Genomic DNA, 17,065 nt, shown 5'->3' with positions numbered 1-17,065 from the left:
TGAGGACTGTGACTGGCGCATGCTGACATGCCTGTGTGAGAATGGAGGAGATAAGGTTACCTCTGTCGGGGAAACGTGCTGAGAAGAGGCAGTAATCGGGTGTGGGTCTCTAAAGACACAGACAGGCAGGAGACAGATCCAAAAAATGACAGGTGTGGAGGCATTATGCCTGGCTGAGGGCTGCGTACTTTCCAAACAGTGACCGGTACAAAATCACATTTGGAGTACTCTTTAGATTAATGCATTTTGATAATATGTGAAAATGCAGTTTAATAGTCCCAAAAAAGTGTCCGAGATCTAACCGTCCTCCACAAAATTCAGATTACATACACATTTTTAAAAAACTGCTAATGTCAGTCATTCTACTTTTCTGTTATCCTCAGTGCACTTGCATTTCTGCTCACATCTGACAAGCAGGGGGAAATGGGACTGTATCCTGACACTGGTAATAAAAATCTATTTTATTTTACTTGTTTATTATGTGTGTCCTTGTCTGGGACAATAAATTGGGGAGACTGTAGAAATGCTATTTATTATTTGTTTTGCGAAACTGTGTCTTTTTTCACTTTCAAGCGGCAAGCCTGTTTGTGAAGGTGTGGCTGTTTATGAAAGCTGACAGGCAACCTGGCGCACGGTGCAAATGCTGATCCAAAGCAGGCTGGACAAATGTCTGCACACACACCAGCATTCTGTCGCTGACTGCCCACGGAGATGTCAAACACAATGATGTGGTGAGCGGCTGCAGGAGCGCTCCCTGCTCAGTACTAGGAAGTCATGACACACACAAACGCACACGCAAAGACACACATTCATACACAAGAATACACATTGATTTACATCAAAAAGCAGTCACTCTTTAGCTACAAAATGGCTGGCTGGCTGGCTGGCTGCCCCCCCCCCCATACACACACACACACACACACATCTCCACTCTGAAGGGAATAACACAAAGCAACCACATCAACCTGATCCACGTTCAGAGTGGAACGATCACCTGTCTTTCACAAACACTGATAATTTTCGCACTATTCATCTCATCCTATTGTCTAATTTCGACAACTCGATAATTGTGTTACACGAGTCAGGCCCCCGGAGCCTGGACAATCCTGCAAATCGTTTCAAAGTGCCCCAAATTCATTAATTACAGTGTGTTAATCTCATTGAGATGGGAGGGAATGGAGAGAGGAAAAGGACCCTCATAACTCATCCAATTAGGTAATTGAGTGCTTCTTGGATTAGAGGGAATGAAAGGAGGAACCCCGCTGGGATTGAGGACCTCTGGTTCCATACTAAGAATACCTACAGTCATCTTCAGACAGACAGACGTCCACAAGTCTATGTGCTAAACCTGATCCTATCCATCTAAAAGCTCAACATTCACTTAGACGCTTTCTTCATCTTCTTACTTCTACTCCACCAGTGAATTTCCAAGATTTAGGCCTTGGGATTGAGAGAGTCCAACGAAGACAGATGAACTCTCTTATCTGAATCTCTTTTTAGGCATTCATGACTAGAATCGGTGTGCAAATGTGTTAAAGGAACCTACAGGAAAGTGGAATTTTTTAGTAATAGAAGACATTTTAGTTTGAAGCATTATCCACCTGGCACTCTCCTGGCGGAAAAGCTAAGATTAATTGTTACTGACCACCTGGAGCTCTCTGATCTCTCAAACATGAATTACCCTGACAGCAAATTGACACCGAACTGTCCATTCAGACCTGCAGGGGACCAAAGTATGACGGTGCACCTCACTCTTAAGGTATTCCATGCTAACACCATATGATTTCCAGTATATTTTTTAAGAAATTTAATTCAGAGGGTTTGCAAAATAAGCTTATCAAGAACAGCACTGAAAACTAACGCCATTATACTTACTGTGAATTAAGGTCTGCTTGTTTACTATGCCAGCTGAAAGGACACGTAGAATGGCAATGATGTAATTAGATAATGATATAACCAGAAATAAAGCAATCATATCATAGTGCTGAGAAGTTGCAGTGACTTGCGGGGAGACGAGTGAGGCCGAGCTAGTTCTGCTGGCCAGCCTCCGCACACTGCAGCAATCGAAGTGGTGCTTTGTTAAAGTTGCAAACTGCCTATGCGAAGACGCCAAATTCTATTTCATTTTAAGTATACTGCCAGCTTTAGGGCTCTGTGCCATTTAAAGAGTGGATCCTATAATTCCCCTAAGTGCCTCACATTGCAGAAGGCACTATGTACAAATTAATGAACAAATCAACAAACACAAAGCCAAGCTCCTACTGAGGCACTTCTCTCAAGCTATTAGTAAAAGTATATTATCTAACCTGATGGAACAATAGAATCACAAATATGTTCCAGCTGGAAAAGGACAAGTGAAACGTGTCCATCACACTCTGCAAAGTAAAAAGTTTGAGGGGGTCAATCATAGACCAAGAGGATGATGGGTATATCTCTTGAGTGAGTGTATGTGTGTTTTCGTTGAGCAGTCCGCCTGTCTGCCTGCAGAGCAGCCCAGATTATGCATGAATCTAGCTGCTTATCAGCTGACCTTTAAATTGGAGCCGCAGAGCGACTGCAGGCCCAAGGGCTGACGCTCACACCTGATTGGCTGCTCCGCCTCAGACCTGCTGACAATAGAAATTAACAGAGCCAGGTGGGCATATCCGCAGGCGGAAGGAGTACAGGAGTGGAGAGAGATAGGGGAGGTGGGGGTGGGCTGGGGGGGTTGCATTAATATAAAATATATTTCCACTATTTTCCTCAACTGTCTTTTCTTAAGCTTCAGGAGAGAAGGAAAAAGTCATTATGTGCTGTGAAGCATGCTAACGGTAGAGCAGGTAAGAACAGACGAGCTTGGTATTACCTGGATTTCATCTCTCACTCACTCATGCTATCTTTCCTCCCATCTCTCTTTTCTCTCTGTTTCTCCCACTCTTTCTGTATTTTAATGGCGGTGGGCTCTGTGATTGCTTGATAGATAGATATCTCCTGTTGGAGAGTGGTACATGGAAGAGGAGACGGGGGCTGAGGATGAGGTGTGTGTTCTGTCGTCCGCAGGGACAAGGAGCTCTGTGTGTCTGTGGAGGATGATGGATTACATGGGGGCCATGGGTTTATGTGTGTGTGTGTGTGTGTGTGTGTGTGTGTGTGTGTGTATTTGCACATGTGTGTATGTGTCTGTGTGTGGTGGTGGGCATCTCCCCCTCTGTCGTGTCACTATGTACACAATGAAAGCATGGTAGTGAATTAATTTTTCACAACGGCAGCTGGAAAAGGTCATTAAATAAAGCAAATGTTTGTGCATGGGAATCCCCAGGAATTAACTTCAACATATACGCAACAGTGCAGCGTTCTGGCAGTAAACGGGAGCATTATGTTGTATTGTGGACAACAGCACAGGTGGCTGAGTACACTGGCATACGCTTGGCCTTCTGTCAGATTAAAATGAGTCGGAAAAAATGCTTTGGATTTGATTTGCCCGTGTGTGCGCGCGTGTGTATGTGTGTGTGTGTGTGTGTTCATGATAGCCATATTCATATTATGGCAGTTACATGTACACGAGTTCCACCCACAGTTGATGAAATGTCCTTGCCTGCCTGTTCCTGACTGTCCCTGTCCTTCTGTCCACAAGAGGTTATGAGGTCAGCTAGCTCTTCCTGTTTATTTTCTTTCCAGCGATCAGCATGTGCTGTAACTGATCCGCGGTATTCATAAAGACGTGCGGCATGAGTGGTGAGTGTGTGTACGCGTGTGTGCATGTGTGTGTCATGTGATACACAGATAAACCAGGCCCACGGGGGAAGACAGAGTGGCCAGCCACAGCACTGCATCTGTCACCAACACAAAAACCTCACCAGTCGCCGGGGCACAGAAGACAGAGAGCTACTATCACAACCCGTGTGTGTGTGTGTGTGTGTGTGTGTGTGTGTGTGTGTGTGTGCGCGCGCTCAGCAATGCATGTGGGTGAGACCTTATCATAGCTGGCCACATTCCTAGCAGGAAGATAAAAGAGGCCAAATGAACCAGATCACCGCAGCTTGTGACCAATATATGTATGAGTGTGTGAATGTGTGTGTGTTTTAGTGTGTGTATGTGTGAGAGAGAGGTTTGTCAGTGATGAATAGGAGTTTAAGGACCTATACCTTACAGATAAGCGGAGAAAATGATCAGGACAACAACAACAATGCTACAGTGCAGGTTCAAATAAATACCAGAAGAGCCCTCCAGGCAAACATCAACTACATTCAGACACAACATACAGCCATGTAGAGACTGAAGATGAAAAACATTCCCTTATGTAGTCCTTGGCCGTTTATGCTTCACTTGTGCAGTCTATAAAATAGTGAAGCTGAATGAAAAAATACTGTGGAACCAAATCCTTTATCAGTGAGTTGGTGAGTGAGTGAGTTTATCAGTGTACTTGGGTGGTGTCCACACGTGTACTGAAATTACCGTCCCTTAAAACTGTTACAACAGATATTTTGTATCGTTGTGTATCTTATCAGTAAACCACAACAATAACAAAAAATATTTAATGATAATAATAAAATATTGCTGCATTTATTTTTTTGTTTGATTTTCAATTCAAACTTAATATAATTTTGTTTTATGTGTTTTGATTTGATTTTAATTTAATCTAATCATGTGATGTTTATAGTTCACAATATACTTTTATTATTGTAATCTTTGGTAATAAAGCTTATTGTTCAACTATAAAATATCGTTATCACAAAATGTTTTTTTTTAAATACATGTAGGTAAAAGAAAAAGAAATACTAATACAAATATCTTGTCATTGTATTTTTAGTAGTGATATTAGTATTGGTCTCAAAAATCCAGTATTAGTCCGGCTCTAGAGGAAACCATATTCCAGTAGGATAATATTGATACGGCTTTGTGACTGCCAATACTGATTCTGAAGACTCAACAGAGAACCGATCACAAACCAGTGTCCTGTTTTTAAAATTCTAATTTAAAACAGGAATACCTAACTGTGTAGAACAGTGTAGGATCAGTTTCATGTCAGGTAACACAAGTCAGATAACTGAAGCAATGTACCTCACAGTGAAGGAGGAATCTGTATTTAATGTGGGTCGGTCATGTCTGGCTGTTACTGACCCACTAAGTAAGGTCAGTCTTGGCACCCATTTGATCCCTAGTCAAGACCCCGGACCATTCTCTCTGTGTAGCTTACCCTGCTGCCTTACAAAATCCCCCAAAGTCTCTTTCTCTCTTTCCTTCTTCCTCAGATGAGTACAGTAGATGAGTTCCTTCCGTCCTTAGAGCTCAGAAGAGGAATTTACTGGATGAGGGAGCACATCTCTCCCTCATAAGGAACGTTGTTGCATTTCATTAGGGATAAGATTCATCACAGCAAGCAAACAAGAGAGCCGTGCAAATCACATTGGAGGAATTCCTACACTATCCTCAACATTGTTTCTCACACACACATAAACACACACACAGCTGATTGGCAAAAAGCACAAAGCAAACAAAAGCTGGGAGAGCTGATTCAGGAGACAAAGGGGTACATCAAGGACGATGATACTATGTGATTTCTCATTATTGTGCACTTCAAAATGACGCATTACTCTGACAGTCCTAAGAATGGCAGTCAGCTGCCTGAAGTTTAAACAGGAATATTTTTTCACATTGAACAATTGAGCCGTTTCTTCTCCCGAGGCCTGGATTCCAGAGAGACTGAGCATGAGTGTGTTCTTCTGGTCAGAGGTCCAGTGCTCTGTCTGAGTGAAAGGACACCCAAGGGTCCATTTTGGAGATGGCTGTTAAGTCCCAGCTCTGACCCAGGAAAAATGGCTCAGATAAGGCCTGTATACAGACCAATTTAACAGGTCACAACCCTGTCTCAGAGTGGGAGCGACACAGCAGGAGTGTGTGAACACAGCCTAGGGGATCTGTCCCATGATGAGATGCTGGTGATATCTAACTGTAGCCCTGACCCTACAGCAGTGGCTGTCAGCCTATTGATTCACAGCTCGAACAACTGGTGAGACAGGGACAGAGTCAGGTTGTGTAGCCTCAACTGGGACAGTGTGTGATTGTATGAGTGTGTGTCTGTGTGTATATGTGAGCCTGTAGTAGAGCATTATGTGCCCGGGGCTGGCGGACCTAAACAACAGTGAAAAGAGAGACGGAGACAGAAAGCTGGGGCCTTCATCCACACTGAATCCAACAGCTGCAAATGGGATACAACAGATCTATTCATGACAGATGTAGACAATTGTAGACACACACACACACACTTGGCACATACTGGACAGTGGCCCCGTTGTGGCTCAGGAGATAAGAGGGATGCCATGCAAGCTCCGTGAGTTACAGTGTGGGAGAGCCAAAAGGAAATGTTGCTAGACAGTCCTCTGTTTCTTCTACTGTGTTGAAGCCAATGATTGAGTCCGTCTGCGAAAGGCAGCACGCTGGCTCCTGTTGAGACAACCGCCTGAGCGTGGGATGAAGCTGGAGGTGTATATAAGTAATATTAGATAATAGATGGACTTCAATGAAAGCTTTGATATTGATACAAACAAGTCACATGAAACAGAGGAGAGACAGAGACAAAGCCACAGAGAATGTGAGAGAACAACAACCCTAAAATATTTGCGTATTAGAGAGAAAGAACACAGAGTTCTGGTTCAGACAGTGTTTGGTCCCTAAAAGAGAAGCATGTATCCTCTGTATTTGAAGTCGTATCTTTCTGTTAGCAGGGAGTGGGTGGTGCAGGACATGAATTGACAGCTCATCTAACACTAAAGCTCCAGATGGAGAAATAATAACACAAGGAAAGATTCTTTCTGTCTCTGCATCTATCTCTCTATGTATGAACTTATATATATGTTCGTACTTAGTTAAATATACATACTTGTATACTGAACTTTGGTTAAACTTTCTGTATCATTCAGCCTCCACTCTAACTAAACTTTAAAAAGAGAGAAACTCCACTGGATGCCTGTAAATTGCTGAACAGGAAGAACTATCCTTGTTTAGCAGACTGGGTCCTGTGCTTTGGCAGCTGTATGGACCCCTCTCTGACCCAGACTGGTCTCTCTGGGAGAGGTCAATAGCAGGGATGTCTGCCAGGTGAGAGGTTGGCTCAGGTTTAATCGATGCCCGCCAGTGGAGGACAGACTAGCGGGCAGGCAGGTAGACAGGTCGGTACAGTATGTACCAGGCAGAGATAAAACTATACCTGGTGGGGTTCGCTGGCCAACTGCTGAGCCTGCGCCGTGGCGGAGAAACTCACGCTTCAAAACGGTTTAGGGGATTGATTTGACAGCTAATTTACAGAGGAGATTTGCATAAGGCCATGCGCTAATAAGGCAGGCTTTTCTTTTCCATCTTTTGTCTTTCCCTGCTATCTCTTTTGGCTCTCTCCTTCCTTTTTTTAGACCTCAGCAAATAGTAACAGATAATGTAAGCGAATTAAAGAGACAAGAGATTCAAATTGGATATTGATTATGAGACTAAAGCCTTGTGTTTTCTCCTGTTAAAGCTTGTGTTTAAATGACTGATTCACAATGTCACTCTCCACATCCTACTGATTGTGGTGAGGGGTGTTTGGGTTTGGTTGTGCCTCTTTGCTTTCAATGGGCCCACATCATGTCACACCATGCTAAGTGCTTTGACGCAGCCACACAAAGAACCCAGTCTATCTGATGCCAATCTCCCAAGGTCCACCCAGGTGGGGGCTTTCACAGAGAGCAAGGACAAAGTCTCCTCCTAAACAGTCCTGCACAATGCAGCCTGACTGACAGCAGGAAGGACAAAATGGATCTTCTCTGTCAAGTGGATGTTTAAGTGGAGAGAGGAAAACGAGTAAAGATTCAGAGACAGGATCTGCCGGGAAAATAATAGGTAGGAAACGGGATGCTTTCTGACTGAGTCATAAGACTCACAGCCAAGCAAAAAGACGTTTAACTTTTGCATTGCATTTTCCAGAACTGAGCAGCTCTGTGGGATCCCCTGGTATAACCAAGCCACAGCAATAAGACAGGGTACACACACAGCCTGGTGAATGGCTGTTTTTTTTCAATTCACTGACATAGTAGCAGTACTGGCACAAAGATTATTAATAACACAAATGGACAAGCTTACACAATGACTTCTCCACAAAAGCACAGAGACATGTCATGCTGACACACCATCTGTCCGTGAATTAACAGTCAACCATTTGCATAGCTGGAAACTCACTGTTCATGTTCTTGAAGATGTTGAGAATGGGGAGGATCTGTCTGTAGTAGGGCACCAGAGCCTCTCCCACCATGTCTCCAGACATCACCAGATGCTGCAGGACTTTAAGCGTGGTGCAGATCACCTGACGGTTCCTCGTGTTCAGGGCATCTGGAGGGCAGGAAATTTGGAAAAAAAAAAATCAGGAAAGAAAGCTAAGACAATTAAAGAAAAGTCAGTCACTTGTTGAGTCAGGTTTTAGAAAGTAAACTAAATATAAACTAGGTTGTTTGTTCAGACAGGTGGAGGTACAGTAAATGAAGAGCAATTCTGACATCTGGAACTATATGGTACATGTGAGTGGGCTTAGCAGACACACACAGCTAAGATACATATAAATCTTAACCCCCACACCTTCCCTTTCCCTTGAAAGCATTTCCTTTATGGCTCGGCTTTGATTTAGACCGGCATGTCTGCAATCAGTGATTTCAAATGCACTGGGGAGGAAGGGGTAAGTGAGAGCCAATCACTGGGCTATTTGGCCTACAGCTGCACTTAACTCCATCTCCCACTGATAGAGAGAACAAAAGGGAATGATGGTGGGAGAGATGGAGGGCTACAGAGATCAAGAGAGACAAATACAGAGAGAGAAAGGGGGTAAGGGGGAGAAACAACAAATTACAAAATGTCAGAAAGAGATATAAAGAAATGTGACAGGTAGAGGGCAAAGGCTTGGAAAATAACTGCAATTAGCAACTAAGACAGACATATTTCTGTAGTTCTTTACGCATGTTTTATTTGTGTTGTTTGGGGGGGGTGGGGGGGTTTGTGTGAGCTTCTGCATGAGTGCTAGTAATTCCCTTTGTGCAGACTGACAGCGTACACCTAGTAAGAAAAGCACACCTAAGCTATTTCTTTTTATGAAACCTTAAACTTTCATTTGATGCCTACTTTCACAAAAAGAGAACTGTAATGGCATCACAGCACCTATTTTGCCAGTAAGCACATACAATAACAGAAATGAAAAGCATGAAAAAACAATTTCAAAAGAGAAAGTCAACACAAAGGAATCCGTGAGAGTGTGAGCAGAGACACTGGGGGCTTATAGTCGACAGAAGGGAGACAAAATACAGCAGAAGGTAAAAGAGAGAGAGAGAAAGAAGGAGAGAGTAAGAGAGAGTGTACACCCCAAAAACAGAACACCACACACCCGCAAAAGCAACCTGGTGTATGCAGTCCAGTGTAACGAGGAATGCAATGACCTCTACATTGGAGAAACGAAACAACCACTGCACAAACGCATGGCCCAACACAGGAGAGCTAACTCCTCAGGCTTGGACTCTGCTGTTCATTTACATCTCAAGGAGAAAGCCCACTCCTTTGAGGACAGCAATGTCCACATCCTAGACAGAGAGGACAGTTGGTTCGAAAGAGGAGTAACAGAGGCCATCTATGTTAAAATAGAGAAACCATCCCTCAACAGGGGAGGAGGTCTCAGACACCACCTATCTCCACTTTACAATGCTGCCCTTTCATCCCTTCCCAGGAGACTCAACAATCTAGCCTCCAAGAATAACAACTGTTCACAAGTGGCATGTGACTGCAACGACTGTCGTTATAACACAATAGAGCACTAACGAAGTCGAAACCAATTTTCCACCAACGACAGTCATGCAAACGACTGTCGTTGACACTTGGAGCACAAAAGGGAACCAGTGACATCATCATCCTTGTGAACGCCCACAAGAGGTTAAATACCTGGGTCTCCACACCAGAAAGTAGGACCAGTCCTAGCCTGGTCAGATGCGTACACGAACTGATGAAGCCTCTTGGATGAGAGGTGAAACGTCTTCACAGACAAATAACCTAGTCCAGTTGTTTTCGATTTAAAAAACTCCTTTAGGATACTATGACCTGGACAAATGAGAATATACACAGGCTTAGTAAGAGAGAGAGAAAGTTAGCACCAAGAATGAAACACTAATTGCCTGAAATCAAAGAGCTGATTAATCAAATTACAATTAAGATAGTTATTAGGGTTAAAATGTGAATAAATCAACATTTTAATTTGAATAAATCAAATTTTTAATTTTTAATTCAACTTCTAATTTGACAAAAGACAGGAAAATGACAAGAAAAACCCAAAGTATTAAAACCTGCTTTTTGGTCTAAATAATGAATGTGTTGAGTATCTTCACTGTCTCACAGATACAAGGCAACAAATTATGACCAATTACGTTTAAGTTTAGAATCAGAACCTGGAGTACTGATATTGTTGCAGCAGGTTTTTTGGTCGGCACTTGAGAAATGTGAAGTCGCAAACATAACCTTAATGTTTTTTCTCCCTCTTTCTCCCATTCTGTCTTGACAACTGACTTTGCAAGAGAAGGGTGGGCTTTGGTAACATTAACTCTCACAGAACAAATGGCAGCAATCAGACATATCAAACAAGACTAGAACCAGAAAATCATGAAATGTGTTGATGACGACAACGCTCAAGTGCAATCAAGTGTTTTACAAACAACTCTGAGGCAATGCTACTAATCTGCTTAAGCACCTGTTGAGCCATCATCATAAACTCACAGAAAAGCACAGTCAGCTGCTGTGTCGCAGTCCTACATTTTCAGATATAGTGTTTGCTATGATTATCATAGCAAACACTATATCTGAAAATGTCATAGTATGATACAATGATGCTATTGCCGCTAAAGAGATTTTTGGGGTTTTTTTGTTTCTTAATTTTGATGCTTATTTAAAAACATTTATTGGTTGGACTGTTGCATTTTTAAGCATTATTCGATATTTGTGATGCAACAAGTATTTCATTTCTCCTTCATGACAAAGTAACTAGATCGCCAGCTAGATGTGTTTTTATGAAAACATACAGTGGACACATACTGGTTCTGAGATTTCTATCTTTCCACCAAGATATCAACAACTCATTTTGTGATGAGTCATGTGAATGAAACGCCCACCAGTTTGCACGAATGATCCCACCTGTGTGTCTGCGCTGGGTGCAAATTTACCAGCCCAACGATTAAGATGTCGTTGTGCTGGATGCAGCGCTGACACAAAAATGAAGCCATGTTCATTCTACTCTAATGATTTCCTTTCTGTTTCTTGCAAATCAATCAGTGAAATCAATGAAAACATCAATGTATCAGTAGGAGCAATAATGACATCCTAACAATTCCGATCCCTAGCACTATATTCAAATTGAAAGAGAAGACTGACTGAGACACAGAAAGAGCAACAACCTGAAAATATTGTGTGACAGCAGAGCACTCAGCGAACAGCATAATGCCTCCCCCACTGCCTGCCTTAAAACAGCTCATATGCATAACACACTCATAACACACACTCATCACACACACACACACACACACACACACACACACACACACACACAAACACACACACACACACACATACTTTATAAGCAATCAGACAAAATGTCAGCCTCAGTCATAAGCACAGGCAGAGCTGAACATGGCAGCAGCAAAATATAAATGAAGTTTCACAACGTAGAAGAGTCATATAAACAACAGGAAGCTGAGAGGTCAAAGGAATAAAACATTTTACACACTATTCATATTGCATTTATGGTAGTATCTATCTATCTAATGTGTATGCGTATGTATGAGAGAAAATGATGACTTGCACCAGGTCCATTGTTTTGTGTCCATTTGAGTGCATGACAGCTTCGCCTCCATATGTCTTGTCTGTGTCAGTGACAGTGTACACGCATGCGAATGTGTGTGTGATGCCTATACTGAGAACCAGCGGTGGAGATGATGCTGAATGAGCAAATGTATTGTGCTTTATGCCATCTCTCCATCTCGGCCTTGGTGCCTCCAACAGACAGAAAAGATATCTGCCATCACTAAGATAAAGTGGAATGTGGAATGACAGGAATTTCAAACCTACATAACAAACAATGAAATTCTAATTACCAACCAGCGCAAACAATTTTCCCTGCTGTGACATTTGGACTGCAGGACTGTTCAATTATTCATTGGCACTCTCGCCTTGCTGAAAAAAAGGAAAGAAAAAAAAAATTAAAAGAGCAAGGGAGAAGGAAGCCGAGGGCCTGATATATTAATGCTGGTATAAAACCTGTGTTGAGACAAATCTGAATAAAGTAATCATCTATTCATGCTAGGACCTGTTTCATATTCAGTGTGAAAATAAAACAATGGTGACCTTGTATTCTATTTCCTGTGAAATGTCAGAGGTAGGGTGACACGTTGGAGAGTTTAGCGGTGAATTGTTCTCGCTCAGTGTATAAATATACTTTTCAGATCAGAAGAAGATGTTCCCGTGCAGAGGCGTAACTGAGGATCTTCTTGTAATGAAAGTCTCATTTTGGTTCAAAGCTGAACAAATGTTATGCCAATCAACTGAGGCTCAATGGAGGCATGTCTCTGAATCTTCCTCCCTATTTAAAGAAGTCAGAAAAACCCAAACCACAGCATTTCAGTAACAGTTTACCCTTTCTCTGTAACTCACCATGCTACTGTTATCAGTGTTTCATAAGTGTTTCATATAAATAATGTACTGTTGGTTTACCATTAGTTACTTCTTTTTTTCACCTATGAAGTAGTCTTTCTAGTGTGGGGGTGAAGGTGACACGCCATACAGTAGGAAAGAGTTCAGTCTTTAAGTCACAGAGGACAGGGTCTTAGAGTATAATGTCAGCCACAGCCTTCTTCATTGTGTATTCTCATTGGGTGACCTGCAGTCATCATCAAAATTCACCAGGGCCTGACGTGACTCAGTCGCTCTGCAGATAAGAGCCTGCCAGCCACATTGAAGATGTATTAACGTCAGAGGAGAAAAATATATATCTTGCCATTTTAAACTGCAGACGGCTTTTACTTTCTTCCCCTTTCCACCATCCCCTCTTCTTCCGTGCTCCATAGAAAAGTAATTAATCTGCAACAGAGACACGGACTGGCGGCTTTGCCTTGTGGATGGCGAAACAGGCCTGATTTTTAATAAACCAAGAAGTTAATAAGGAGCAGACCATTCAAAATTCCATTATCAGTGCAAAGTGTGTGTTTTCATGAGGAGCATAACCACCACCTTTGATCCCCCCAAAGGAAAATGACCAAAACTGCTGAGGGGTTTGAATTAATAAACTACTGCCTAAGTTAGTGAGTGGCCTAGTCACTGTGTGTATCATGTCTAGGCGTGTGTAAAGTGGGTGCCTCCTGATAAAGGCCAGAACAGACATTAGGCTATCCAAATATTTAAACTGCCTGTGAAAAGATGGGGATAAATCATCAGCCTGCATAACAACATTTTGCATTGACATGACATGGGAATGGTCAATTTTCAACTGAATCAATAAATTTTACTTTCTAAATAATAGATTTCCCAGTTATTTAGGAAATAACATCAACAAGTAAAAATGCAGTAACATTCATGCAAACACAAGATTTCAGATGTGTTAGTGTGTAATGGTTAAGACCCTGCAGCGTGTTCAGTACCATAAGTAGCGCGGTACCACACTGTGCCAGGGTCAGTCTGTCAGTGTCTCTGTGTCTCCAATAGCCCTGCCTAGTGTTGGCCGTTATGCCCCTCTGCCTCCACAGACGTCCACCACACACACATAAACAAGGAATACACACACACACACACACACACACACACACACACACACACACACACACACACACACTCTTCAGATACACATACACTCCACCAGCCAACTGCCCGTGACATGAACACTATCCCAGGCTCACTGGGCGCCACTTAAAGGCTCCCACTTTGAAACTGACACTCCACTTGGCAGCGGCACCCAACAAAAGACAACACGTGTGTGTGTGTGTGTGTGTGTGTGTGTGTGTGTGTGAGAGACAGAGAGAGACTGTGTGTCTCTGCATGTGTGCTGAAATTTTCAAACAAAAGCCACACTCTGCATTCCTCTAACTTCACTCTACCTTTATCCCCTGCATGTTTGCCACACAAGAAACCTTTCCTGGCCACATCACAGTTAATTCTGATGTCTATTTTTGAAGTCAGAGACCACTTTGCCCTGCAAAATGACCTTTCCACCCACCTCAATCTGCCAACTTGTGTGTGTGTGTGTGTGTGTGTGTGTGTGTGTGTGTGTGTGTGTGTGTGTGTGTGTGTGTGTGTGTGTGCGCGCGCGGGAAGGTGTCAGCGTGGAAAGGTAAGGAGGCACAACATGATGACACAGTTAAATGTAGCACGTCACCACATTCATGGCAGATTATCAGGCATGCTTTTAGAGCCACCTTCTTCCGGCAAATGCAAAAGCAAGGACGCTTCGCCCTGAGGGCTGATGTAATAATAGGAACAGTATGACTGCGAAACCAAATTAGGACTTGTCACAGGACTGGTTGTATGGTAATGTTAGAATCTGTTGTAGTGCGAGTGTGTAAGACAGGTGAGTCTATTCCTGATAAAATATGTTGTTCTATTTTAGTTACACTCTTTACAGCTGCAATGTTGGGGGGCTTTTAATGTGCCATTGTGTGTAATTATTAAAAAGTATGTTATGACATTTTAGATACAGATTATGATGCATATTAATATTCATATAATAATGTTACATTTATTTATTCATTCTTAAGTATTTCCAAGCCAGCCAATTTTGAAAAAAAAAAATTTCAAAGGACATTCTTTATGATTCCTCGTTAAGTTGCTTAACATCAGGTTTCCAAACAACTACACTTTCAATTTGTGCCCACACCTCTGTGTGTTATTAGCACCTGCCATTTATTTCAATAAGCAGCTAGTTAAAGTTCCTCAGCAATGGGGAATGCCTTGTAGTCTTGGGATTTGTTAGCAGACATAAATCAAAATGAAATGATGCTGTCATCAAAATAGTGAGTAATGGCATGCAAAAATATTTATTTATTAAGGCTGCAATTAAACTCTAACCGAGCAGATTACTTGGCTGTCAATCACTCATAAAATAACAATATTTACTTATAGAAAGATTTGCTAAATGAATTCAAATGATTAAGGCCATTTTGCTGTGAAAGTTAATGAAATACTTGCTGTATCTTAATGTTGTATAATCTTGTGTGATTATACAACATATTTTAGAGCTGAAAAATAAAATCAAGTTACCACATTATTTAAAAATACACAATTTTTATCTTTGGTTTCTCTCTCTTCTTCACTTTCTTTAGAGCTTTATTGCAACATTCTTAACAATATTCTAAATGTTTTTAAGCTGAAATAATAATAGTATTTGCACGGTGTTCCTTATATCTTGAGTAAACCACATTTTTTCCCTTCAGTTGCAGGGAAAGTGAATGTGAATGTAAAACGACATCAACCCACATAGGGTCACTTGGGAAAGCAGCTGTGATGTGTGTGATTGGTAAACCGTGAGTGCAGACACCTTCCCAGACTTACTCTTGATGGGGATGATGAGCTGGGGAATGACGGGCTGGATCTTGGGGCCTCCGTGCTCCAGCATGTCATGGACTCCCTGGCGGGCGAAGAACTCGTACGGATGAATAGTCTCACATAGGCCATCAAAGAACAGAGGCAGGTAGTGGTGGTAGTCCAGCTTCTCGATCTCCACCTGAGGAAAGAAATTTACATTCAAAGTATTATTAGCTGTTTCTTTAATCCAGAGAGACAGGCAAAGAAAGATCGGGTAGATTTCTGTCCTGTGTTTAAGGCATTTGTCAGACCATACGGTTGTTGATGGAGACATTAGCCAGCAGCAGGGATGAACTTTTGGTTTACTGGACAGACTCGCTCCCTACCCAAATTACCTTCAAGCTCACACTTATTCACACCGTCTACACAAAAAACACACAGGGAAAGACACAGCAGATGAAAATCATGTATTTTCCAGGAAATCATTTATTGCAATAAAGCTCCCTTTCATTCTTTACCCTCTCTCTTTGTTTGTCCTTGGTTTTGCACAAAATCTAGGGCTAAAGCTCCTATTGCAGCCATTTATAACCCTTACAGTAAACACATTCTCACACACACACTCACTCACATATACCCACACACACAATGGTGGGGCACAGCTGTTCAGGAGATCATGACACAGTGGCATGTGGCATCTTGTGGGCTGACATGTTAACACCTGTTTACAGCATTTGCAGGGCAGACAGAAAGGCGCACACACACACGCACGCACACACGCACACACGCACACACACACACACACACACACACACAATCAGCCGGTAGATGAAGACATTCGTCCAGCTACATGCCACAGGCAGCCTTTGATGTTGTTTGGCTGAGTGTGTGGGTAGTGTGTGACACATTAAAGCAAAGTCTTTCATGTGTGTAAAGCCATCACAGGGAAGCCACTCAGACACACTGGGTTGGAAAGAACAGCTGACCAAAAGGAGTATGTCCTTGAGACCTGTGTGTGCATATGTGTGTGTTCTGAAAATGATATAAAGTGTTATATGTAGCCATGGCTCATGAAACATCTGTGAACTGGATCTAGTTACTCAGCCCTAGCACAGCATCCCAGTGGCACTATTGTTGAGCGAGGGGTTAGAGGTTGAAGGGGTGATTCTGTTTTTCATGTAATGAAAGGTAATCCCTTTGGTGCAGAGGCAAATAGCCCCCAGCAGCCAGCAGTCCTTGAAAACAGCTGAAGCCATGAGGAGATACTCTTTTGACAACACACACACACACACAAATATATATACATATATATATATATATATGCGCACACACGCGCACACACACACACACACACACACACACACACACACACACACACACAAACACACATGCACAAGCACCCTGCTGGGTCATACTGGTCTATGTTGAAATGTCACCCAGGCAGTGACGCTCTGTGCTTTCAAGTCCCCAGCCCTCACCCAGCCGCCGGTCAGAGCCAAAACTTCAAAGCAGGGCAGACCCCCCCCCCCTCCGC

The 17,065-nt window shown here is 42.5% G+C and overlaps 1 protein-coding gene across 1 annotated transcript in view; it reads right to left on the bottom strand.

Moving 5' to 3' along the window:
- The window catches only part of pacrg (PARK2 co-regulated), a 123,260-nt gene that overhangs the window by 43,715 nt on the left and 62,480 nt on the right, over positions 1–17,065 (bottom strand). The window contains exons 3-4 of the mRNA XM_023407472.1: positions 15,562–15,733; positions 8,188–8,337 (exon numbers count right to left, since the gene is read on the bottom strand). Coding sequence (XP_023263240.1) covers positions 8,188–8,337; positions 15,562–15,733 — 322 coding nt within the window. The remainder of the gene's footprint in view (positions 1–8,187; positions 8,338–15,561; positions 15,734–17,065) is intronic.

Source organism: Seriola lalandi, unplaced genomic scaffold, assembly GCF_002814215.2.
Source record: "Seriola lalandi dorsalis isolate HSWRI2012SDOR001 ecotype SW California unplaced genomic scaffold, Sedor1 jcf7180002054335, whole genome shotgun sequence".
Lineage (NCBI taxonomy): Eukaryota > Metazoa > Chordata > Actinopteri > Carangiformes > Carangidae > Seriola > Seriola lalandi.
The sequence above is the reverse complement of the archived record's forward strand: the minus strand, read 5'-3'. Positions and strand labels throughout refer to the sequence as shown.